General features: G+C 37.2%; 1 protein-coding gene across 3 annotated transcripts in view; it reads left to right on the forward strand.

Moving 5' to 3' along the window:
* ATG5 (autophagy related 5) overlaps positions 1–25,489 on the forward strand; it is a 99,414-nt gene that overhangs the window by 72,800 nt on the left and 1,125 nt on the right. For 2 of the 3 annotated variants that reach the window (XM_073220846.1, XM_073220847.1), the window contains exon 7: positions 10,355–10,472. In XM_073220846.1, coding sequence (XP_073076947.1) covers positions 10,355–10,472 — 118 coding nt within the window. Of the gene's footprint in view, positions 1–10,354; positions 10,473–24,821; positions 24,910–25,489 lie in introns of all 3 variants that reach the window. The other variant, XM_073220848.1, reaches the window with a different exon arrangement.

The raw sequence follows: 25,489 nt of genomic DNA on the forward strand, positions 1-25,489 counted from the left end.
TATAGTTCATAATGTGTGATCAAAACCGAAAGTTTCTGTGATGAATGCCCTTGTACTGTTCACCATGTAAGAACTTATTTCACTATGTAAGAACTTGTTCACCATGTAAGAACTTGTTCGTTATGCTTCAGAAGATTGGAGACTGTTGCGAATTAGGCTTGGGGTTGATTAATGTTTGTGCATTGAGACCCCTGTACAGAATTTTATTGTTGTTAACAACCATATGATCAATAAATATGAGAGATGCCCTCTCAAAAAAAAAAATCACCACTTCAGTGTACTAAATAACAAAGTGTTTATGCTATTTTAAACCTTCCATTGTGGAAAAGAAGCCTATAATTTGACTCGCTGAATTGGTGATGTTAGATTATTATTATCTTGAAATAAAATGCTGTTGGGATGTATCAGCCTACTTTAGATTCTATAGGCAGTCCTCACTTATATGATCTTCCAAAGTTTTTATTTGTTATGGAGATAGGGGATTGTATTATAAAGAATAACATTCCTAGGATGGGCCATATAATTAATAATGAAACTGAACTGTGATAGCAGTACTGTAAACCCTAGCCTGCATTTACGGCATTGTTCCTTTATCATTCTACATTCTAACTCAAAAGAGTCCGCGAGAGGAGAGTTCTCTCAGAGGAGCATCCCCCTTCCCCGTGGGTCACAGCAGTGTGGGTGGGAATCCGGTTCCCAACCAGTAAGGGGGGAGTAGGGAAGGCAGAGCTCCTGGCTGCCCTGACCGGAGGAGAGTTCCTGGGAAAGCTTGGAAACAGCAGACGTAAGGAATCCACAGTCTGAGCAGCGCTTTATCAATGAGCACATTTTTTTATGTTCCTTGTTTGGTAAAGATAAATTACCAAACACTGTTTGGTAAGATGAATTACCTCTGTTTCATGTAACTCCTTGTTATTAAATTCTGTATCTATTTTAATCTATTTTAGTAAACCTGTCTCCTTTCTAGCTAGCATTTTTTTTAATTTCAAAACTTTTTAGCTGCAAGTATCAAAACATGAATTTTAAATGAGTTTTGGGGAACACTTAAGGCAAAGTTATATAAGTTCCCTCAGACGACTTTAAAATTGCCATGATGCTATGTACCTTTTTAAGGAAAAATATTTTACTTTTCTGCATTGTTAGGGACTAGAATATTTCTCTGATGATTATTGTTTGGGGTCTCTTGACCTCCTTTAAAATTTATTAAAATTTTTTTGGGAAATGTAATGACTGGTTTTTAAAAACTTAGGAAACAAATATATGGTATGATGAATGGTTATGAATCAAACTGTGATGAATTTGGGCTAAGGTCTCAGAAGGATTCTCCTTATAACCCATATGAGGATTCTCCTTACATTTTCTTCTTAATGCAGTTTTATTCAGGTACAAGTTTGATACCATCAAGTTCACCCTTTAAAAGTATACTAATTTTTTTTTTAAGAATATTCAGAGTTGGTGTACCCATCACTACTGTGTAATGCAGGACATTTTTATCACCCCCATAAGAACTCTCATACGGCCTTAGCAGCCGCTTCTCATTCCCCCTTCCCTGCAGCCCGTGATGACTGTTGGCCTACCTTGTGTCTCTATGGATTTGCCTATTGTGAATACTTCATGTAAACGGAATCTTGTAAGTATGTGGATTTTTTTGTCTGGCTTCTTTCACTTGGATCATCTTCCCTTGGTTCATCAGTGCTGTAGTGTGTTTTGATAAATTCCTTTTTATGGCCAAGTAGTATTCCACAGTATGGAGATGGTACATTTTGTTTAATCATTCATCATTTAATGGACATTTGGAGCATTTCTACCTTTTGGCTATTACAAATAAACTGCTGTGAACGTTTACGTACAACTTTTTGTGTAGATATATATTTTCAGTTTCTTGGGTAGATACTCAAGAGTGGAATTGCTGGGTTATGTGGTAATTCTGTGTTGAATCTTTTGAGGAACTGCCAGCCAGTTTTCCAAAGCATCTGCACCACTTATATTCTCACCAGCGATGTAAGCAGTTCCAACCTGTGCACGTCCTTGCCAAACCTTATTTTCTGTTGTTTTAATCATACCCATCTTAGTGGGTGTGAGGGCTGTATTATTTTAGTTTTGATTTGTACTTCCCTACTTGCTGGTGATGTTAAACATCTTTTCATGTGCTTACTGGCCATTTGTATATCATGTTAGGAGAAATATTTTCAAATCCTTTCTCTTTCTTTAATTGGATTATCTTTTTATTGTTGAGTTGTAAGAGTTCTTTATATGTTCCGATCCCTGTTCAATACATGATTTGCAAGTATTTTCTCCCATCCTTCGGGTTTTCTTTTTTCATTTTGATGAAGTCCAGCTTTGTGTGTTGTATCTAAGAAACCAGGGACTAATCCACAGCTGTAAAGATTTCCGCCTGTGTTTTCTTCTAAGAGTTTTGTAGTTTGACTACATTACTTTTTTCATATATTCTTCAGAGTAGTCAAGTGCTCTGTTTTTTTGAATTTTTCAAAATAGCAGATTACTTCAGTGAGACCCATAAAATATCTGTTGCTTGTTTTATTTGCTACTTCTGAAAGTAGCAAATTTATCCCTTCAGTGGGATAAATTTTTAAAAAGTATTTGTGTCACAAAATTATCAATGTTCCCATATTGTTAACTTTCTTTAGTGTTCAGTGTAAAACCCCCAGACGAGGCTCAGAGAGCTGAGAATCTTTGCAGAGTTTCACTAGCTCCTAGCCAAGGTTCAGAAACACTTTTCTAGTGGATAAGACACTTGACTGGGCATCAAGAGAACAGAATACCTGTTCTGAGGTCAGCACAGCCTCTTTTACTGAGTGTTTCTTCTCGCTACTTAATTTATACAAATTATAAGTGCTGCTGAGTTATTTTTTGCAAGTATACCATGAAGATAGAAATAGTCCATATATGAATGTGTCCTTGGATTCTTCAGTAAAAAGCAGCTTATTAATTACATCATGCTCATACTGGCCTATATTTTCAGTGTGGCTTTGGATAAAATTAGCAGATACTTTACAGCTCTTACAGATCATGAAATTTAAGCCCTGATTCCCTTGGTAGGTTTTGAAATTGTTGGGGGAGAAACCTTAGTAGAAGTAAGATAATTATTACTAAAAACCTAAATCCTAGCACTTTTATACTTAGCTTCTCATTTGGCTACTGTACTGACAATATCAAATAAAAAATTTTAAAGCAATGTAACTTGTTTTATAAATTGGCTTGTAAACAGCATCAATTGATCTCAATCCTGAGTAAGAGAGAAATCGTGCTTACCTGTGACATTTTATTCAGTGAAAGGATAGAAGAGAGAAACTGCCGCCTGTATTTGAAGAAAATTTGCCTTAACTATTTATGTGACAAAATATACTTGGCATGTCTAGACAGAATTATGATACATATAACAATTTAAATGAGACAAAACATAAACTTCAGACATGTGGATATAATTCTTGGGAGTGCTTCCATAAATCATAGTATCAATTAAGATAACACTGCTTTGAGGATTAAGTGTCCCTGACTGTAACAATGACAACTTCTCAAATGTTAATTATCATTTTTTGGTGGTGTCAGAAATATTAAAAGTGGACCTCAGACTCTGGCAGCACAGCTACAAAAGTGCTTATTTTCAAGTCCTGTGTTTCCCTGCGTTAGAGGATAAAAGCAGCCTGATTAAGTGGCACAGATTCCCTGCACCCTCTCCCTGCCCTGGTTCCCCAGTTGTCACTACCAAAAGGACTGTTTACTGTAAAGGTCTGAAAGCATTCATTTGAAAATGGTCTGTTCTTTGTACTTAATGAGGTTTTGTAATTGTGTATATTCTTAAGCTAATTTCAATATGAGGCTTCTTTTGAAAAGCATGTGATGTAAAATTTGACATGCATGAATATATCTTAGGCCAAATATACATGTGACAGACTGAAGCACATATCATGTGTCGTTGTTGGTAAAGTCTGGCAGCATATCCTGTGTAAACCCCTGTATTCTTTTTCTTTGTGGCATATATTTATTCTGATTAACAAGACTTCAAAGGGAACTGATGATGGAATACTAGTTATTTTTCATTCTGTTACTAATTCTGTAAAGACTAGCGTTACTTTCTTTGTTCCATATGTGACTGGCTTAAAAGCGAGAAATGAAAAGAACTAATCATTGTTAAGCACTTATTGGATCAGGTGTTTATGTATCTCATTTTATCACTGCAATCACTCAAAGATACTCTTCGCATTTTTCAAATTCAGTAGCAGGCTCCCAAAGATTGATATAATTTGCTGTAGTTACAGTCAGTTCTGTTGTGAGTTGGGGTTCCAACAGAGCCTTGGCTCATTCCACTATGTTTCACAGTTGATGCTCTGTATACTAAGCTCCTAGCCCACTTTTCTCCCCTTGTCCACTAACTACTCACAGGAACCACCACATTCAACTGCCCTCTGAATACTGGAGTGGGAAGGGGCAGTTTGGAAGGGAAGGATTGGTCCTGTGCTCTGCCTGAAATGCCTTATCTCTTTCTCTGTGTTAAAAACAGTATGTATTTCAGGTTGGAAGCGTGAAGACCTTCTCTGTTCCCTCCTCTGTTTCATCTCTTTTGAGGCGCCCTACTGTTTTAATTCACTATATTCTTCCACACTTGGCACATTTTACTTTATACCTACTGATATGCCTTCCACTCTTAGAAAATGAAATTACGTAACCAGTTATGGTTTTTCTTTCTATTTTTGTTTTTGCTCTAGCTGCCAAAAAGCCCAGAGTAAAATTTTGTGCTCAGACTTCCGGATTTTTCGCTCAGAGCGCATTACACATATTTTTGTTATTTAACACTTGTATTACAGTTATTTTTGTGTACTTTATTCATCTTTGTATCCACTAGCACAGTGATACCGTAATAAGTGCTCGGTAAATGTTTAATGAATGAAGACTTACTTATTCCTGCTCTCGGTCAGTCAGAGGCCCTGGACCTGGGCCCTCTATTGGGATAATGCTATTCAAGCTGCATAGAGTTGTTACTATACACATGCTTTTGTTATGTGCAATCTCAATTTTTTTAACATTGGCAGGAGTAAATATAAATTATTCGCTGCAATTTATCTGTCTTTATATCCTTATAGTGCCTGACACACTACTAATGGAGTATGAGTGACTATGATTTTCTAAAGTATTATGTTGGGGGGTTTTAAACTAAGGATCTGTAAGCAAAGCTTTACTGGTATTCATCATTGTCAACATTTTGGTAATAAAGGAAGCTTTTGCTTATTATGTAAAGCTTCAGAAGTAGTAAATTCATTATTTTAAAATTGTGTCAAATGAAAACACTAATTTTTTGGTGGTAGCTTTAGAGGTAGCTTTTTTGCATGGATGGCATACTTACAGTTATTTGTATTTTATGAGAGTTGTAAATTACAAAATTTAGCTTTTCTAATGCCTTTCAGTTCAGTTTATACTAGTTACAATAACTTTTGTATAAAAGTGAGAGCAATCTTTCTCACTTGATAGTTCTATATAATCTCTTTCTAGACTTAATTTTTCTAAAACATAATACTATTTACATAGTTCATGACATAAATTACATTCTTTATTAATGATAGACATTATTATAAATTCCAGCTATAGATCAGTATAGCTAATTTTTTAAAAATATCCTCAAATCTAACAAGTGAAATCCTTTGATACACATAAGCAATTCTTGGTAAGTCAAGTAAATTTTACTCACACACATAGTAAATCAGTCATCCTATTTCAGAGGATTTAAAAGCAAATCATAAACACAAAGTAACTGATGAAATCAAAATGTGTAGCTACACCTGGAACAACAGAACATATATAAAACCAATATAATATCAGTTTCTTCTGCCTAACCAAGGAGAATAGAATGGCCTTCAGGGGAGATGATACAGAATCATTTTACAGTGATTTTAGACATTCTGGTAGGTGTGGAGTGGTATTTCACTGTAATGTAATTTGCATTTCTGTAGTAGCTCATGATGCATCAAACGCCTTCTGATGTGCTTATTTGCCATCTGTATATCATCTTTGATAAAAAGTCTGTTTGTATTTTTTGCCTATTTTCTAATGGAATTCTTTGTTTTTCTTACTTTTGAACTTCAGGGTTTTTTTAAATACCTTAGCTGCAAGACTTTTGTTGGGTGTGTGGCTCACAGATACCCGTCTTCCAGTCTTGTGGGTTGTTTTTTCATCTTCTTCACAGGATCTTCTGCAGAGCAAGACTCTTATTTTGATGAGATCTGGTTTATCAGTATTTCTTTTTATAGATCTTACTTTTGGCGTTAAGTTCCAAACTAGTTTTGAATTTAATCTTGAAATTACTTTGACTTTTTTTTCCCCTTGCCTTATAAACGTTACAACACAAGCTGAATTTCATGATTCTGGACCCTTTAGCTTAAAGTTCCAGGCAAGTGAACTTAGAGAAAATAGATTGAATTAAAAGGAAATAAAACTTGAGTCTGCTGAATTAGGATAGTAAAAAGTTAAAATATCTGTTACAAAACTGTTCGGTTTTTTGTGGAGGTGGTATGTGTTTTAGGTGTGTGCCGACTGCTCAACAGTTGTGCTGTGCACGCACTTCACTGTCTCTAAAATTCAGCAATGGAGGTGCTGTGTCCATTTGTACTCATACGTACGTGTGTGTGCATATGCATATAGTCATCCCTGTTTTACAGTCGAAGAAACTGAGGTCAGGGAGGTGGTAACTGTGCCCGTGATGCTCTAGTGAATGACAGAACCTGGACTTAAAGCTCCAAAGCCTTTGTTCTTTAACAGCTGCTGTGCACCCTTTGTTGCAGTTTGTACCTTAAGTAACGCAAAAGAATCAGACTTGTTCTTGGTGATACAGTTTTGTTACTCTTGAAGTCCATTCATCGTCTCATTTTATAGTAAGTCAGCATTTCTTGTTTTAAGTCAACTTTAATGTTAACCTTTCTGGTTAACCTGTTTAGCTGTACTGAAAATAGGCCTTTTTCTATATTATTTCTTAGATAGGAATTTACAGTGTCACGATTAGCCTCCAGTTTACACTATAGTTATAACACAAACCATCTTTAAGAATTTAAGCGTCACTCTTGAACTGTCACTTTAAGAAAAAGGTTCACTAAAATTTCACAAATTTAACTTAAAATATTTACAGATTTGTTTCCTTTGCTTTTTGTTCAGTGTATCTCCAAGGTAAATCAATGACATGGCTTTTCCATATAGAAAAAAGTTATTGTTTCAGTGGTAAGGATTCGTGAGTAGAGGGAGGGATGGGGAGAAGCCAGCCGGTGCCACCTGTTTAATATTCCATTTGATGTATTTAAGAAATGACTGACATATTTTAAAAGGTAACAAGGGCAGTTTCAGAGACGACTTTACCAAGTCATAATTACTTCTCATGAGACAGTAATACTTGTTTCTTGGAAGTCCCTAAAGTAATTTGCATATTTACAAATAAGTGGCTGGATTAAGGAAGTATTGTAATCACGTTCCTGGTACAGTGGCCTCCTTGTCCGTCGGGCTGACACTCAGATCACATGGATATTGCTAGCGATGTGTGGTTCCATGTGTGCTGAATCAAAGTTTATAGGGTTCATGTTCATGGAGTTTCTTGTACTTTTTAAATTCTTGCCATATTTAAAAGAGATAGGTTTTACATGCTTCCTAGCATAACTTTGTCTTCTTTGCTGGACTCCAACTTGGTTTCATGAGATCTGTTAAGAAATTTGCATGCATCTACCCTCCATTCCCATTGCCCTCCAGAAGCTCTGTAACGGTGCTTGAATGGATGGATGATCTGTCTGTGGCTTTTGTTTTAAGGGTAAAGACTCCCAAAATTGAGTATTTTTCATAATCTTTGGTGTGACGTAGTCAGACTTTTAATTTTTTCTAGAATACTAAATTTTTAAGAGTGCAAGTTTTCAAGTGTACTCTAATAAATATTAAACAGAAATATCTATTACATTTTGGATTGGAGTACTTTGGGTCTGCATCTCTTAAAATAAGGTTTTTGTTAGAAAGAGCACTTTAGTTTGGTGAGAGTTTTCTTGGTTATCATTTTACAGAATTTAGTTAGAATACACGACGAGTACTGGGGCTTCCCTCCTCCTTCCAAGCAAACAACGTCATTATAAAGGTTATTGAAGTTATGCCTTTATGGTGACCATAGATTTGGGAGAGTGGAAAAAAAGAGAGGTGCAGAGAAATTACAGGCCATTTCTGTAGGAATGGGGGTAGAGGAGAATTGCTGTATTTTAATATGTAGCTAAGACTACGTATTCATATATTGGCTTTTTCTGTTTAGCATATTGTTTTCGGGTGGTTATATTATAATTTTCTATATATTATTATAGCAAAGTCACCTCACAATTCTTTCACTAAGTAGGAGGTGAATGAATCCTGCAAAGACTTCTTTGATGTAGCTGAAGCCCTAGTTATTTTCAGATCAGACTAGGGATCATGCATTTGAACTTTTCCTTCTTTGACTGGGGATACAGCCCTGCCCCTCCTTTTCCACCGACCCAGTCCCCGTTGTCATCGCACAGGCTTGCATTATGCAGACAGCCTCTCACCAGTCATCCTGATGTTACCTCTTAACCAAGGCATCACACACAGCGCTGCTTTCCATTAGCCTTCAGAAAGAGCCTCTTTCATCACGTCACTTCCTTTGCTAAAAAGTCTTAAAAGCCTCTTCATTGCCTGGGAAATAGAAAGCCCTAAGTGGGTGGTGGTTATTTTAAATTATTATGACAGCCCCCATTCATTTCTTCTCTGGACTCTCCTAACCCTCACTGTCTTCACATAGCTAATCCTCAATTGTGCATGATATTGTTCTCAGTTTCACTTTACGTGAGAAGTATGAGCTTCCTAAAGGAAGGCTATCATCATACTTAAAAAAAAAATCGCTCGAGTTCAGTTAGTGAAGTGAATTGGATTATATTTGATGCATATTAATTATCAGGATTTTAGGTTTCTGCAGGTTTTCTCATGCTTGCCACACCTAACTGTATTATTGGAATACCATTTTGACTATTTTGTGTCCCCTGAACACACAGTGTAGAGCTAGGAAAAGCAGCTCACATGCCTGCATGTCTGTTCTTCTTCTATTTCAGTTTTTGTCCGTACTTAAAATGATTATGTTATACTGTATCTCCAAGTTATGTCAGACACATTGAGGTATGCCTCTGTGATTTAAAAACAAATAAAAAAACTTGTCTTTAATGGTAAGGTATTTGAAATCATGTTCTTATGAAATATAAGGCATTATTCAGCTCTTAAAGGTTTTTATGATTTTTCACTCCTGGAAGCATAAAATAAAAACTAACCTTCTTAAAATGAAGTAACAGGTATGGGGGGGATGATTTTATTCTCTAGCATTTATTTATTTATTGACTTTGTGCTTGGCACCGTTCTTGAATTATTTTCGCAACAAACTGAACAGGCATGGAATGTCCTAAATGTCCAGAGGAACTGGGTGCAAGGTCATAGAGGTCATGAACGACTTGTGCTGTTCATGGCCTGGCTGATCGCAGAGCCCCTGCCCTCTGTGCCATTGGGAGGCTTCTGTCATCATTGTCACCTCCTGTAGGAGTGGTTTAGGGAAAAAAAACTTGATTTTAAAAGTGAGTAAAACATTGAAGTTATTCGCAATAAATTGTGACGATGTTAACAGTAATTGTCAGAGGAAATGCTGCATCTACTATTTTGAAAATTTTCAAACATGTAGAAAATGTAAAATATTAAGCAAGACCAAATATACTCTTCTCCGAGATCCACCGGTAGTTAACACTTTTCCACATTTGCGCGCGCCACACTCCCCCAGCCATTTGAAGGTAAGTTTCAGATATGGCAACTCATCTCTGAATTCTTGAGTATGAATTTCATAACAATTAGGATATTGTCCTTACAACCATTATCATACCTAGTAAAGTTGACACGTTCAATAATGTCTAATGTTCATTCTGTATTTTCCCAGTTTTTCCTAAAATGTTTTTCATAGCCGGTTTTTTTTTTCTTCTCCAATCCCGTATTCAGTGAAGGCTGATTTTTTTTTTTAGTTTAGGTGTTATATCTTGCTATTCGGTCTCTTGATCTTTTTGTATTTTTTTTTTTTTAACGCCGTTGACTTATTTGAAGAACCCAGGCCAGTTGCCTTTAGAATATCACACATTCTGGATTTGTCTGATTGCTTCCTCTTAATGAGATTTGAGTTTATTGTAAGCATTTTTGGCAATGATAGTATACATTTGTGATGCATGCTTCTAATTACTATACTAACGGCATCTAATGTCCACTTTAAATTTCTGATTTATCAATTTGTAATTCACAGCAACAAAGACTCAGTTGTTGGACTCCCCTTTCCTTTTTCGAACAGACAACAACGGAGCGGCCCTTCGTCCAGAGGCTTTTCCGGCCTGTGGCTGCAGACGGACAGCCGCACACACTAGGCGATCTCCTCCTAGAAGCTTGTCCTTCCGCGGTTGCTCCTGAAGGTAATCGGCAACATTAAAACATTTCTTGTATTTTTCTTTGTTACTGAGGTTATATATAAGCATTCTGTATTTATAAATAACATTTACTAGTTTCTTCAGGAAAATATTTTCATATTCTTGTAGGAAAAAATCTATTAAAGCAGAAGTACTTAATATTTATTTTTCTATAAATTATTGACTGTAACATATTAAGGAATTGACCCTCTGGCAAAATAAAGTTCACTGTTTTTAAATTACCTTCTCATCACATGTCTGGTGCCCTCGGTCTTTCACGTGTGTCTTTAGTTCTAGTAAATTATTGTTAATCTTCATTGTATTTCTTGCTTCCAAAGATATAAGAGATGGTTAAAACAAAAAAAAACAATTCTTGCCTTTGATTGATATTTTAAAGTTTAAACTACTGAATAGCGGATAAGTATTTTATTTGTATTTTCAGCTACTTTCTAATGTTCTACTGAGCATTGTTCTCTTAGGCTTTGACGTCCCACAGGTCCAACCAGGGACTTGTCCTTTTCATTGTCCTCATTTTGTAGCTTGGGTTAAAGTTGTTTTCCTGTAGCCAAAGGAAAAATATAAAAGTTACCGAATTACTGTTACCTTAATCGAAACATAACGGACAGTAAAAAAATGCAGAAAACAAAAGGAAAAAGTATGCTCTAGTTCCCTGACTCCCAGAGCCCGCTCTTGACACACACATGCACGTATACTGAATACTGCGTTGGGGGAGAGGGTGTATAAAATTATACATCCTGCTGCTTTTTTCACCTACCATAACTTGAGCATATTTTTAGCCATTAAAAATTCATTAAAGTTGTTTTTTAAATAGCAGCGCTATGGCCCTTCATGTTAATGTACCAAAGTTTGATTCTCATCTTATTACCGAATGACTTGTAATCTTAGCCCCGTTACTGGTTACTAAGCTAGAGGGCAAATTTCAGTGGCATATTACTGTCTTTGTTAATCTGTTGTGTAGACTTGTATTTATTATGTAGAAAAGATTTTAGAACTTGGCACTTAAAGTCCTTTATGGAAAGAGGTAAGGCATTATAAAGGTAATACTTCGATAGCTAGTGGTAGTGCTGTTTTTTATTAACATACTCTAAGTTGAGGTGATTGCAGTATTATTTACATGACTTGTAACTATCACACAGTTCAAGAGTCATGTACTGAGGAAAAGTTTGCCTGAAAGGTAGACTTAGAATCAGAGTGGAATTGGGGAGGATGTCGGTATGCCAGCCTAAATGACCAAACAAAGAATATGCAGCTCAAAATAGGTGCCCTTTGGTCTGCGAATGTAATTGGTTTCCCTGATCCAATATGCGTGCCTTTCTTGGCATTGCTGTGTGTATTTAGCTCTTCTCAAAGGAACAGAGGCTCATTAGGAGAGGAGAAGGGCCACCTGAAGCACTGCCTGAACCAGTGCCAGAAGGGATCACTGAGAAAGATCGCTGAGGACTACTCAGACTTACTGAACATGAACGGGTTTCACTGGTTTGAGAGGTTATAAATATATTTTGTCAGTCTCACTGTATCGTTTGTCATCACTGTTCTCTGTTAGACTGTAGAGTCAAGGTTGTTGATGGCATTACACATCCTTGTGTCTCTAAAGTGAACGTTTATTCAGTATTCCAATTCCTGAATTCTTTCTTTGTGTCATTTACTGAAACATTATTTATGATCATTAAATCATGGCATAGTTACCATTAAGTTGATTATATTATTACAGAATCCTGATCTATCTTGCTGTGTAATTTAGTTTTTAGAAGAGTTTTTTTGTATTGGACACTTAGGTTGCTTCCACATCTTCGCTGTCACAAACAGTGTGGCAATAAACACAGGGGTGCATATATCTTTTTGAATCAGGAATTTTGTTTTCTTCTGATAAATTCCTAGGATTGGAGTCCCTGGGTCAAATGGTGTATTTCTATTTTTAGGTTTTTGAGGAACCTCCGTACTGCTTTCCACAATTGCCTTATGAATTTACATTCCTACCAGCAGTGTGGGAGGGCTCCCCTTTCTGCGCATCCTCGCCAGCATTTGTTGTTCCTAGTCTTTGGGATACTGGCCATCCTAATTAGTGTGAGGTGATACCTCATTGTAGTTTTAGTTTGCATTTCCCTGATGATTAGTGATGTGGAGCATCTTTTCATGTGCCTGTTGGCCATTTGTATTTCTTTGCAAAAGTGTCTGTTCAGGTTCTCCGTCCATTTTTTGGTCAGGTTATTTGTTTTTAGGGTGTTGAGAAGTATGAGTTCCTTATATATTTTGGATGTTAACACCTTATCAGATGAGTCTTTTACAGATATATTCTCCCATACTGTGGAATGCCTGTTTGTTCTGCTGATGGTGTCCTTTGCTGTACAGAAGCTTTTTAGTTTGATGTAGTCCTCTGTTCATTTTTTATTTTGTTTCCCTTGCCCAAGGAGATGTGTCTAGGAAAAAGTTGCTCATGTTTATATTCAAGACATTTTTGCCTATGTTTTCTTTTAAGGGTTTTATGGTTTTATGACTTACATTCAGGTCTTTGATCCATTTCCAGTTTACTTTTGTATAATATTTTAAAGAACATTGAAAATATGCTTTTATTAATTAAGAGTAAATCAAACTACTTTGTAGAGTAGCAGATGGTAACTGGATTTATTGTGATCATTTAGTAATGTATGTAAATGTCAAATCACTATGTTGTACACCTGAAACATAGTATTGTATATCAGCTACAATAAAAGAAAGAATAATTGAGATTTCAACTAAAGCTTAGTATTCAAATGGCTACCTTATTGTTCTTAAATATTTTTTGACAGTCTGCTTTCAAAGATATTATGTCATTTAAAATTTACTTCTTTATAAAGTCTTTGGCTGCTGAGTGAGAAGATCACAATGAAAGTTAAATTCTGGAAGAAAAAGCTTCTACTGTAACGATGTATCTCCCAACCAACAGCCTGTCAGCAAATGCTCAGAAAAATGGGCAAAACCTTTACTAGAGGAGACCAGGAAGAAGTTGGCTGGGTGTTCATTTTGCATTTGAGGTCTTTAGGGAATCATAAGGATCATATGACTGTAGAACCTTAGAGTGAATTTAGTTCAGTCTCTTAATTTTTTAGATGATTTGCTAAAGATCTCTTAGCTATTTAATCGCAGAAACCAGGTTTAGAACTTGCATCTCCGTCTCCTCCTGGTCTGTTGGTTTCTGCTCTCCTGTGGTACTTATTTGTCTGTGTTTTCACTCTTTTCAACCTTTTAATTTTTTAAAATTAAACTATCATTGATAAACACTCTTATGTTGGTTTCAAACATACAACACAGTGTCAACCTTTTAGTTTTTTTGTTTAGTTTAAAATAACATTCTGAAATGTTTGCTTTTTCCTGTTTGTTCTGTGATTTGTGTTTAGTACCTAGTCTCACCTACGTACTGTTCTCTCTCTTTGTAGCATTTCCTGGTGTGTCATTGTTCTATTCATCTTGTTATTTTAGTGTTTCTGTATATAATTCTGGCCACTCTTGTTGAGTTTATTAAAATGGTGGCTGTGACATTCAGGCATATAAATAAAGGCATCCCTTGCTGTGACCTGACTACCGGGGCAGAACACCCTCCCCTCAACCCCTGTACTCTTGTCCTTTCGGCACCCAGATTTTGACAACACATGCAAGATGGGCATGGCCCTGCGCCGTGAGGGCATTCAAATTTGTGAGGCTCTTCATTCTTTTAAAGACTCTATTTTTCCCTACATTTGTAGCCTGCCCTACCTGTATTTCCATTCCTGGAGAATACAAAGTAGGGTTTCCCATGTACTTTTTTGAAGGGAGGCAGTGAGGTAGCCACTCACAACTCTAAAACACAAACCTGCCCCTTAAGTGATCCCTGGTGTTGTGGGTGAGTATCTGTGTGTGACAGCGTGCTTCCCGGAGCTTGTACTGACTGGAGAGTGCACAGACCGTACGTACACCTCACTACACCTGTGCATTTGGGGGTTCTTCTGATGGTGCCTTTCACACAGCAGGAGGCCACCTTTCTATCACCACTAGATCATCTTCGGAAAAACTCTTGTTTTCTTCTTCCTCTTATCACCTCATGTTAGGAAATACCTGTCATTTCAGGATCTGGGGGGAGTATCCACACCGTCAAGTCACTGTTCAGTAAAGAACTGTTGCTCTCTGGGTCCGTATGCCTGTGTCAAATGTGAAGCACTTTGAACCCCTGCACCCGCCTTAAGTGGAAAGTGGAAGGCGTTAAGGTTGGGCGTGTGTGGCTAAGAGCTGGCTCTCATCACACGATAAAAAGAGAAAGTAGTCCATCGGAGTTGCGTGGCGCCAGTGTCTGCAGCTCCTCACGCATGACTCACGCCTGGGGGACTCACCCCTTATTTCAACGCACGGAGCAGAGCGCAGTGGTGTTTGTGAAGATGTGCTTAGGGCACTATTCTCGTGGGTAGCCAGTGACAAGCTCCTGTTGTATTTCCTTTTTTCTTTGGTTGTGTAAGTGGCTAGAGAAATTAGCCAAGTTAGAGGTAACAGGAAGTCACCAAAGGTGAGCTCAGGTAAGTTTTTTCTGTGGTGTCAGCTGTAGTTAAAATGACTCAGAGAGCTGAACTTCTGTACCAGACTTAAGGTAAAATACTTCTTTGTTCAGTAAAAACAACATAAAAAAAACAAAAATTAAAAACCACAGCTTTTACAGCTTTTATTCTTTTATGTTGGAGGATACAAAGAAACCTGTAAGCTTTGCCTAATCATGTTTCATTTCCTAGTCTTCTAATATAATATGTGAAAACCTAGTAAATCAGGCTTATGAGCATAAAAATGCCCATTCTCGCTTTCATAACCACTTATTTCAAGGTTCCGGTTGATTCGTCCTCTGTAACAGTTGGCCTATTTTAATCCTGAATTCCTGTTTGATACTGTACAGATGGGGTGCGTGTGTAGGGACAGGCTTGCATTCCGTGGTCAGTGAGCAGAGGTCCCTGGACCCTTCTTACCAACAAGGACAGTCCCATCGCCTCTTGGCTTTTCCATTTCCACTTCTGCGCTGCTCCGTGGGAGTCCATTCACCCCTTGAGAGCCTTCCCAGCTGTCCTAAAACTTGGGGCTTCCCCTCAGTGCTGCTGGTTTCCTTGTTCCCCAGTCTCTCTGCGTCGCACTGTCTCTGGCCCCGGGAACACCTTTAAGAGACAGGCAAGGCCGGTCCCTGCCACTAAGAGGCTGTGGTTGGAATGGTCAGAAAGATGCACAGATGGTGCACGCGGGGGGTGGAGATGCGCAGAGAATGTGAGGGCCTGGAATTGCTGTCTTACCATTCTGGAGGGTGTTGTGAAGGCCGAGCTAAGTCTGAAAGGATGAGCAGTAAGTGGGTGAAGGGGGCCGCATGAGCGCTGGGGACATAGAGCCTGTGACACCTGGTCTAAAATGTCCCTATTCTGTTTGCTGAGGGACTAGCCGTGTTTTTTTACTTTTTTCCCATGTATGTGCAAAACTTGTCAGTGATGTCAGAAGCCTAGAGAAAGCACCGAGGAAACGAAGTGACTAAAATTGATGTGTTGTTTGCCTGGTTTTAGTGTATTGGAAGATAATTTTAACCACTTGAGGCTAGGGGCATCATCATACCCTTAACTTTAAGGTGCTGGTGAAAGCTATTTATGTTTGATATGCTTCATGAGTAATCATAGAATAGTTTTACAAAAAGTAAGAAAAGGTCTTATGTTTACATTTTTTCCTTTGCTTTATAACATAGGGTTATGTTGTATTTATAAAGTGAATTGATTTTTATGTTAGTTATTTTTTTGTAGATATAAAGCAATTAGAGAAAATAAACATCTAAAACTCATGTTGTTTACATGATGCATGTCCTTTGACGTGTTAGAATTAAAGCTGGTTGATTGACACCTTGTGATAGAGGCTTAAATCAGCAGTTGTCACTTTTGTTGTCATGGCACTGACCCCACTCTCCCCAAAAAAGAGGTGGCATTTCAATTTGCAAATTCAAGCTGCAGAAATGTAAAACCTGCAAACCTCCAAACTTCATCAGAATGAGGGTTAAAAGTAAGAATAACACTGGTTCTACAATCTCAGTAATTCTTTTCCCCTCATTTAGAGTTTGTTCTCATCGTGATGTCCCTTTGTATCTTCACACTGTTTGATTGGGAAGATCATTTATTTAGCTGGTGTGTTGTTAGTTTTTTTAAAAAATGAACCCAAGTTTCTTACTCCATAAAATACAGCAATTTCCTGCTATCAGCCTTATAGGATGGTTGTAGGGTTTAAATGAATGAAGATTGTAAGTGAGATTTCATGAATCCTGTATTTTTCCAAGGGTTTACAATTAACATATTTTTGTTTTTCTGAAGTTTTGCTAATTTTTTTTTACAAATAACTGCACTCATAAATTATAAATAGGCTTAGAAAGAAGCAGCTTAGTTTTCCTTGTTGTTTGTTGACAATCTCACTTTTCAGAGGCAAGACCTTGCTCATGTTCCGCCTCCACACCGAAGGTGTGAGTGTATGAACCCCAAAAGCCGGTGTTGGGGCTGCTTTTCTTAGAGTTCCGCAAGAGTTCCATGCCACTGAGTTTTACTATTTCTTAGAAGTTAACTTCTGGACAGGATTAGAAATGCCAGAGGAGTGGCTCTGGTAAGGAAGAAAGAAACGTATTTTACTAAGAGGTCCTCCTTCGTCATGGCAGCCAGCTTGATTATCGAATACTTCTTAAAAGTATTCGATACATTAAAAAGTACATAAATTCGATACATTAAAAGTAAAAATCTTGAGGCAAGAGGTCTGCCAGTGATGCCGTCAGTGAAAGCTGTTTTTGGAAGGCGGTGAGCAGTGGATTGCATGTTTCTTTGAAGTTTGCTGCTCACAAGCAACTGCGGAAGGCCCGTATGTGACTTTGGGGGCACGGTGAGCTTGATGTGCGGGCCGGGGTCACTGGTCACTCGCCTTTCTGTTTCATCCAGACACTCTCTGTTCTCGTTTCCTCTCCCTCGTTGAATGCACATTGTATGTTAAAAAAATGAGACAGGTCATTCATTGTGGGGATTCAGAAAGTTCTTCAAGTGTAGCCCTCAGGGGCAAAGATCTACTATACTCGGGTTTGGAGAGTAGCCCTTTGTTAGGCTCGGCTTAAACTTGGTAATTATAATATATTTTCTTGAATGTGTCATGATGCCATCAACTTCTAAACTAAAACTGAGTCAGATTCTTTGCCTGGATTGTTTCATTCTCCCTCCATCTCTGCTTTGTCCCAACACGTGGGTGACACGGACTAATCCTGGTGATGTGGAATCTGTTAATGACTTAATCCATTGACATATGTCTTTTCTGAAATTGAAAAAATAATAAATGGATTATTTTCATTATTCTCCGTTAATGATTGATTTCCATTAATTACTGAACCTGCCAGAAGAATCTTTTGGTTTCCCTTCAATTATTGCTCTTTATTTAAATCTCAAGAAGTTAAATGAATTAGCCTTTTTCAAAACTGGGAACAGACAATCACACAATTATTATTGCATCTATAGCACTAGAAAAAAGGCTCCTTTAGCAAAAAACACATGCAGGTGATTAAAAGGTAGTCATTTCTTCTTAAAACAAGTCCTGTGAGCCCTATATAAACAGTGTAATTATTGCCTATATTTTAAATAAAACAGTTAATTCTGAACTATTCTGTAATTCATACTTGACAAATATTAATGGGCCCTATTATGCCCAACAAGAATTACTGGGTCATTTTATGAAAGCAGGTCAAAAAACATTTGAACCCATATTTTCAAGTGTTTTTGTTTTTGTTTTTAATTAATTTTAATTTCTTTTACCACATTTTTATCTTATCATGAGGTTTTTAAATCAGTTTATTAAAATGTCCCTTATAATCACTTACTTTAATACATTGTTCTTTTCATAATTATAGCTAACATTGCATATATATGCATATTTGTTTAGATTTTGGTTTATGTCTCCCATTAATAAAAAGGTTATAAGCAAAGTCAATGAAAGAATTAACATGGACATGTTCTGAAAGCTTGTTTAAAGTGTTGAGAGTCAAGGCTCTGGTATATTTTGGGCAGAAATTTTAAAAATATATGAAATTTAAAGTTTACCCATAGGAAGAGATACATGGTATATAGTAACTGTGATCCATATATTCATCAAGACCTGTACTGCTAAGTGAGCACAGGTCCGGAAGAAGTTAATGTAAGTATTTTTAAATGGGTTTGTATTTCTCTGATAAACAGCACTCTCCTTCTGTTTGTGATCACAGGATAAAAGCTCTGTAAGCTTGTATATGTTCATTTTTACTGCTACATCATGTAGTGTGCTCTTAAGATTGAGATCTCATTCCCCAGGAAGCATTTCTGTCTAAGATTAATTGCCCTTTTAAAATCAGCGTTTGATGCCTTCCTCTGGCTATATCCTGGCTTGGTTTGACCCTCTTTGACCTGACCTCGCCGACTCTTACTGCCAAGGTGGAGTCCGAAAATCCTTCAGCATGATGCATGCCCTTCACATTTCTGCCCGTGGTTTTTCATGTCGATGGATTCAATTAGTTGGAGTTTTACTAATGAGCATATCAGAGGTTAAAGAATTCGTCAGACAGAGCAAAACTGTTCAGAATAGTGGTAATCAGAAAGCTCATCTTTTGCGTTTGTTTAAAACTTATTTAGAAATACTAAGTATTTTCCAGAAGTTTTACCTTCAGCACGACACATTTCACAATAGCAAATCAAGTTATTTTCTACTCAGTTAACAAATGTCAGTGAGAAGTCACAAAACTAAACTCCAATGGTGATAAGCTTTGGCTTAGATTAATATTGTTCCATATTCACAAGTGTAAACGAAAAAAAGTTCTGAAAATTTCTGATTAAAAACAATTTCCCTTGCAGATATACCATCTATTTCTTTAGCCTCCTTTAAATTCAAAAAGTATACTTACTAATAGTAAGAATGAAACTCATGCGTCTCTCTAGAACCTCAAGTAACCTATTTTTAAAGACATTTAGGTCATATTCTTTATGGAAAATTAGCTAAAAAATAAAGACTAAAATGCAGATTGGGAAAAGAGAGGGTTATGAGCCATTGCGAATAGAGGTCTCTAAAAGGCAGAAATGAGTTCGCAAATGATAATATCTTTGAAAATGTGTAACAAAGATTTTGGCAATTTTTTCCCCTACCTGAATGTTTTTGTCTTTTTTTTTTTTTTTTTTGCCATATCCAAAGCCTATTAAACAGCAACCATTGTACGAAAGTGCTCATTTGACTCGTCCGTGTGCTCTCCTGATGTGCTTTGCATGTCGAGAGTGCAGCAATCGTAACCCGGGGTCACAGTGCTTGAGGACATTTAAAAATGTCCTGAGTTTTGTTTGCATAATGATTGAGTCTTCGACGTTTTGTAGTTGTCATCTTTTTTTTTCCTTAACACATTTCATAAAATTTGTGCACCTCACGGTGTACTAATGGACTGAGTGATTCGTAGTATATGTTAACATGAGGCCAAATTCTCACAGATCTTTGCATGCCAATCACATAATTGAATCCGTGTTTTTTATGTATCTTTTGATATATCTAATGCTAAAAAAATCACCTTGTTCCTATGACTATGTGAAAAGAGAATCACAATATGTGTTTACTTTTTGTAACTAAGCCATAATCTTTTGAAAACTGATCTGTCTAGATTCACTCTGTATGTAATATTCTGACACTTGTTCAGGGTATGAGAAGAGAGTTACTCATTTTTTTGAATACCTACTGTGTCTCAGCCCTGTTTGGGGGCTCTGTGCTGAGAGCTCTGCTTAGATGTCCCATTTAATATTCATGCAACCCTGGAGAGTGGAATGCTTTATTCACACTATAAGAGGAGGAAATTGAGACTCAGAAGACTAAGTAATTTGCCTAAGAATTCAAAATTAGTGAATGACTCTGATTTGAACTCCGAAAGAAATACTCTGCTGTTGAGGCATAAATGTACTAGAGTGGGAAGACCTGTCCGTGACCCTGTACTCCAGACCAGTGGTCACAAAGCAGCCTGGGGAGCTTTATCAGAAACTGTCATGGCTTATAAGGTGGCCCGCAGGGGACGTGGGAGACAGGCCCGATCTCACGTCGGTCAGAGCCGCCCCACTTTCACTTGTGTTACATGTTGGATTTCCCCATGAGATTTTGTTTGAAGAAAAGTTTTACCCCTGTATTGTCATAAAATTTATTCCAGGGAGCATTTAAAAGCAACTGTACCCTGGAGATAGATTCAGGAAGTCTGGAGAGCGGCCCAACTTAATATGTTTCTTAAAATCTTCCAAATGGTTCTGGTGGTCAGCCAGAGTCACAAACCACGGATCTAGACAGACGCCTTCACTGTATACGTCACACTCTGAAAGAGAGATGAGGCCTCCCAGAGTCCTTCATTCCCAGAATTCAGGTTGCCTACCTCCCGATTTGTCTGTTTTTCAGTAGCACCTTAATAACTATAGTGCAAAATGGGCTGTTTCTCCTTTGTTTTATTTGTATTATTGTATATTTATTATATTCATTTTATATATAGGAGCTTGTATGTACACACATCCATATATAGACTTCTTTTTTTATATATGCATTAGAAGTTACCATTGTTTTAAGCTCACTAAGTTTTCATTAGTGACTTGTGTGGCTAATGTGAATTTTCTTTCTTTAATTTTTGCTTCTGTATATAGTTTTTCTTATTCTAGTCATACAGTCAGAATCCCTCTGAATATATTTTTCTTAGAGTGTCCCACAACTCTAAAAATACTCAGTTTAAAGTACATGCTAACTAATACTTGAATTTGTTTTTATGAGGCTATTGGTGGTAATACATTTTATCTTTCATAAAAACTTAGGCCTATAAGTAAATATGAAAATGAAACTTTATTGTGATATTCTCTATTGATACATGATCACTTAATATCTGACTTTTAAAGTGAATTGGATTCCTCTTCTATCTGAAGAAAAATACACTTTTCTGACATTGGTTTCTGGCCTTTTCCTTAATTTGTAGACCCAAAGTATTTATGAATGACTATCTTTATATTTACAAGATGAATTAGAACAGGTTTAAAAATTGCTTTGTGGACATTCTACGTAATGAGGTGTACTCTTCAATATTGTCAAGATTAAGAAATCCAGAGAAAAACTAAAAACTCTCCGGATTAAAGGACAATATAGAGACATGAAAATTAAAAGCATTGCGTGATTCCTGGACTGGATCCTAGACTGAGAAAAAAAATAACTAGGATTGTTGATAAAATTTGAGATGATAGTATAGTAGTAGTATATCAATGTTAAATCAAAAACTTTTTTCATAACAACTATAATTAGGTAAAAGAGTATCTTTACTAGAAAGTATACACTAAAATATTCAGAGGTAAAGAACTGTTTCTAATGTATTCTCAGATGATTCAGAAAATCTATGCACAGAATGATAATTAAGCAAATGGGGCAAAATGTCAACAATTGATGAACTGGGTGAAGGGGAATTCCTTGTACTACTTTTGCAACTATTATATAAGTGTGAAAAATATATCAAAATCAAAGTTACCTCCAAAAAGTGCCCTGTGTATGAGAATTCATATAGAACGGGTTCACTTGATTACTGTCTCAACATTTGCTTACTCTAAACCATCTAGCTGACTTTTAAAGAAACCTGAGTGGGCGAGGTGTGGAATAACATTTTTCTCCTGAGTCATTTGCTTTGTAGTGACATATTTTTTATTCCCAAGTACTAAATTCTAGATTCCCATTTTGAAACACAAAGGCCTCTTTACCAAAAACATGATTTGCTTTAGCAGTGTATCAAGTGTTTGCTTTCTACTGTTAGGAAAAAAAAGAGACATCTAATTTTTCACTGCTCTGTTTTGTTAGTTCTGATTATTACCAAAGTGCCCAGTCATGCTTTGTTGTTATTTATGGCATGAATTTTGGTGATGGCATATACACCTCTTGGCTTATCTGGGAACACTTTGACTTTTTGTTGTCTTAATGATCAAAACAGTCTTTACAGGTAGAGCTCTTCTGCTGATAGTACTGCTGTCAGAAGCTGTTCCCAGAACAGTAATTGTGGCAGTGTGTTCTACAGCAACGAATAATCCGGCTCCAGAAACATTTATTGACCGACTCCTAAGCATCAGGCACCGTGCCAGGCCCTGGAGGTAGATGATGACGAAGAGAACAGCTTTGGTTAGTAGTTGGAAGGGGACTGCCTCCCAGTCTAAGAATCAATCCCCCTGGTGACAGTTGTGTTATTGGGGGAAGTCAGAAGACAAGAAAGATAAATTTGGACAAATGTAGGCAGTGACAAAATAATGTATTTAAAATCTTAAACTGTTGTCTTGAAGAATATGACAGTCCTAGATCCACTCCCTTTGTTGTCTAAGTTTAGTTAGTGACACTTTTATGTTACAGATTAAAAGTCCCCCAAGTTTTTTTTTAATTAAAAATTTTTTATTGACTTAAAATCAATGTTTACTATCATACAAGTTTCAGGTGTACAGCATTATAGTTCAACATGTGTGTATGCACTAAAAAGTGGTCACCACTAAAAGTCTGTTTACCACCTATCCCCGTGCAGGTGATCCCCTTTCTCCTCTGTGCCTGCCCTCCAGTCTCCTCCCCTCTGATAACCACCAATCTGTTCTCTGTATCTATGAATTTGTTTTATTTATTTTGTTTTTTAAGATTCCACATGTGAGTGAAATCATACAGTATCTGTCTTTCTGTCTATTTCACCAGGCATAATATCCTCTATGTCCATCCATGCTGTCACAAGTGGGGAAGGTGTCATGCTTTTTTATGGCTGAGAAGGATTCCACTGTATATATACATCTTCTTTATCCATTCCCCCATCAGTGGACACTTAGGTTGCTTTCATTTCTCAGCTATTGTAAATAGTGCTGCAGTGAACATGAGGTGGGCAGCATATATCTCTTCAAATCGGCATTTTTGTTCTCTTGGGATAAATACCCAGACGTGGCATTGTTTGATTGTCGGTGGTTCAATTCTTAATTGTATGTGACCATAAGGTTTTCTGTAGTGGCCACAATTTACATCCCCAACAAGAGTGTACAAGTGTGTTCCCTTTTCTCCACATTCTCGCCAATACTTGTTATGTCTTGTCTTTTTTTTAAAACTGAAGTATCATTGATATGCACTCTTACATTGGTTTCAAGTATACAACACAGTGGCTCACCAGTTCCCCATATTATTAAATCCTCCCCCCAATAGTGCAGCTACTATCTGTCAACATAAGAAGATGTTACAGAATCATTGGCTGTGTTCTCCATGTGACCAGCTTACATTGTGATTGGAAATTATTGTGCCCCTTTATCCCCCACCTCCTCACCCCAACCCCTCCCCGGAAAAGTCCCCCCAGTTTCAAGCAGAGGGTCAGTGCTGCCTGTTCAGTTTTCTGATAACCTGATTTACTGGGTTTGTTACGCACAGTGTTCGAATGATGCTTATGTCCTTCACCTTCTGTGGAGAACTCATGACCTCCCTCCATCCTCGGTGTTGGTGTCTTCATGTGCCGTGTTGTATTTGTTCCCACATTTGAACATGGTTTTAGGCACAGTATTTGGGGTAGGGCCTTGTGACTTGTTTGTTCTGTTTCATAGTGTCCAAAGATGACTCTGGCTTAAGGAAGAACTTTACAGATAAGGAGCTTTGACTCTTACACTACATGCTCTTTCAGTTTTTGACTCAGTGCTCAGTAGGAGGAAAATTCTGAGAACATTAAAATATTTCAAAGAACTATATAATAAGAATATGGAGAAAACTACACCGGAAATGTTTTCAAGTATTCTAAGAAAGATTTGATACAGTAAAACCTTGGCAATGTAGAACTTACAAAGAATGAATCATTCCAGATGGCTGAGGGCTTATCCATTTGAATACCAGCATTTAAAAATCTTCTCAAGTACCAACACCGCTTTCTGTTGTATTCTGTATATTGCTTAATTTCTTATTTATAGATGATCCCCATCATTATGAAAACCAGCTATGGTATTAACACAGATCACAACTGTGTAAAACAGTGTGTGTAGATGCAGCAGAGACTGGCAGCAACATCTCAACATGAACACTTTCTAGGTTAGTATCTTGAGGGATGTCTGCTTCCAAAATTGTTTTAAACTATCACAGTGAATCATGGGTTTGTTTGGGGGCTTTTATTTGGTCATCTTTGGGGTTGATAGTATGTGTGCTTGCTAGGTTTTTATCTTTGGCATTCTTTTATCAATTCTCTGCAGTGTTTTTATGTCCTCTCTCACTGCCAGTCCATCAAGCATCGCCGAGGACTGCGCTGCCTCTAACAGGAAGTTTAAGTATATCTTCAAAAGGGTTTCTTTTTATCACCAGACATCATCAGCCCCTTCTGCCTAAACATTAGAGTACCAGCGATGCAAAAGTCATGTGGACAGAGCAGAACCGGTGGAGTGTTTCCCTGGTACAGTTCCATGAATTCCATGTTTCCTTATTATTGTCTCCTGTTTCCAGGAAGCAGAGAGGTTTAGACACTGTATTTTGAAGACATTACAAGAGACAAAACAAGAACTGTGCTGAGTGACAGAGTTTCTTGAAGGTTCTATGTTTTGTTGTTTCCAAAGGAGTTCGGTTTTGTTTTCCTATAGCGACCAGGGGTGCTGCCATTTACTTAAAATATTGTCAGTGCTACATCATACCAAAATCATAAAAGATGCAAAACTAACCTTAAATTCCATTTGTAATAAAATCTGAATTTAGAAGGAAAGTGAATTGCAGCACCCTTTCGATCAGCAGCTGGGCGTTAACAAGAATCAGGTGTCATGACTCCCAGGGCAGGAACCCCGGAGTCAGACTTGAGTTCCTTCACATTAAAGCTGTAGCTCTTACTCTAATAATGTTCCTCAAACATGCTGATATTTGAACAACTTTATGATAAGTTTAAACAGCTTCCCAAACACTGATCCCATTCTTGATGATTTCCAGTCACATTTCTATTTGACACATGCCAAGTATGCATTGACCTACTTCATAACTGTTGTTTT

Source organism: Manis javanica, chromosome 13, assembly GCF_040802235.1.
Source record: "Manis javanica isolate MJ-LG chromosome 13, MJ_LKY, whole genome shotgun sequence".
Classification (NCBI taxonomy): Eukaryota; Metazoa; Chordata; class Mammalia; order Pholidota; family Manidae; genus Manis; species Manis javanica.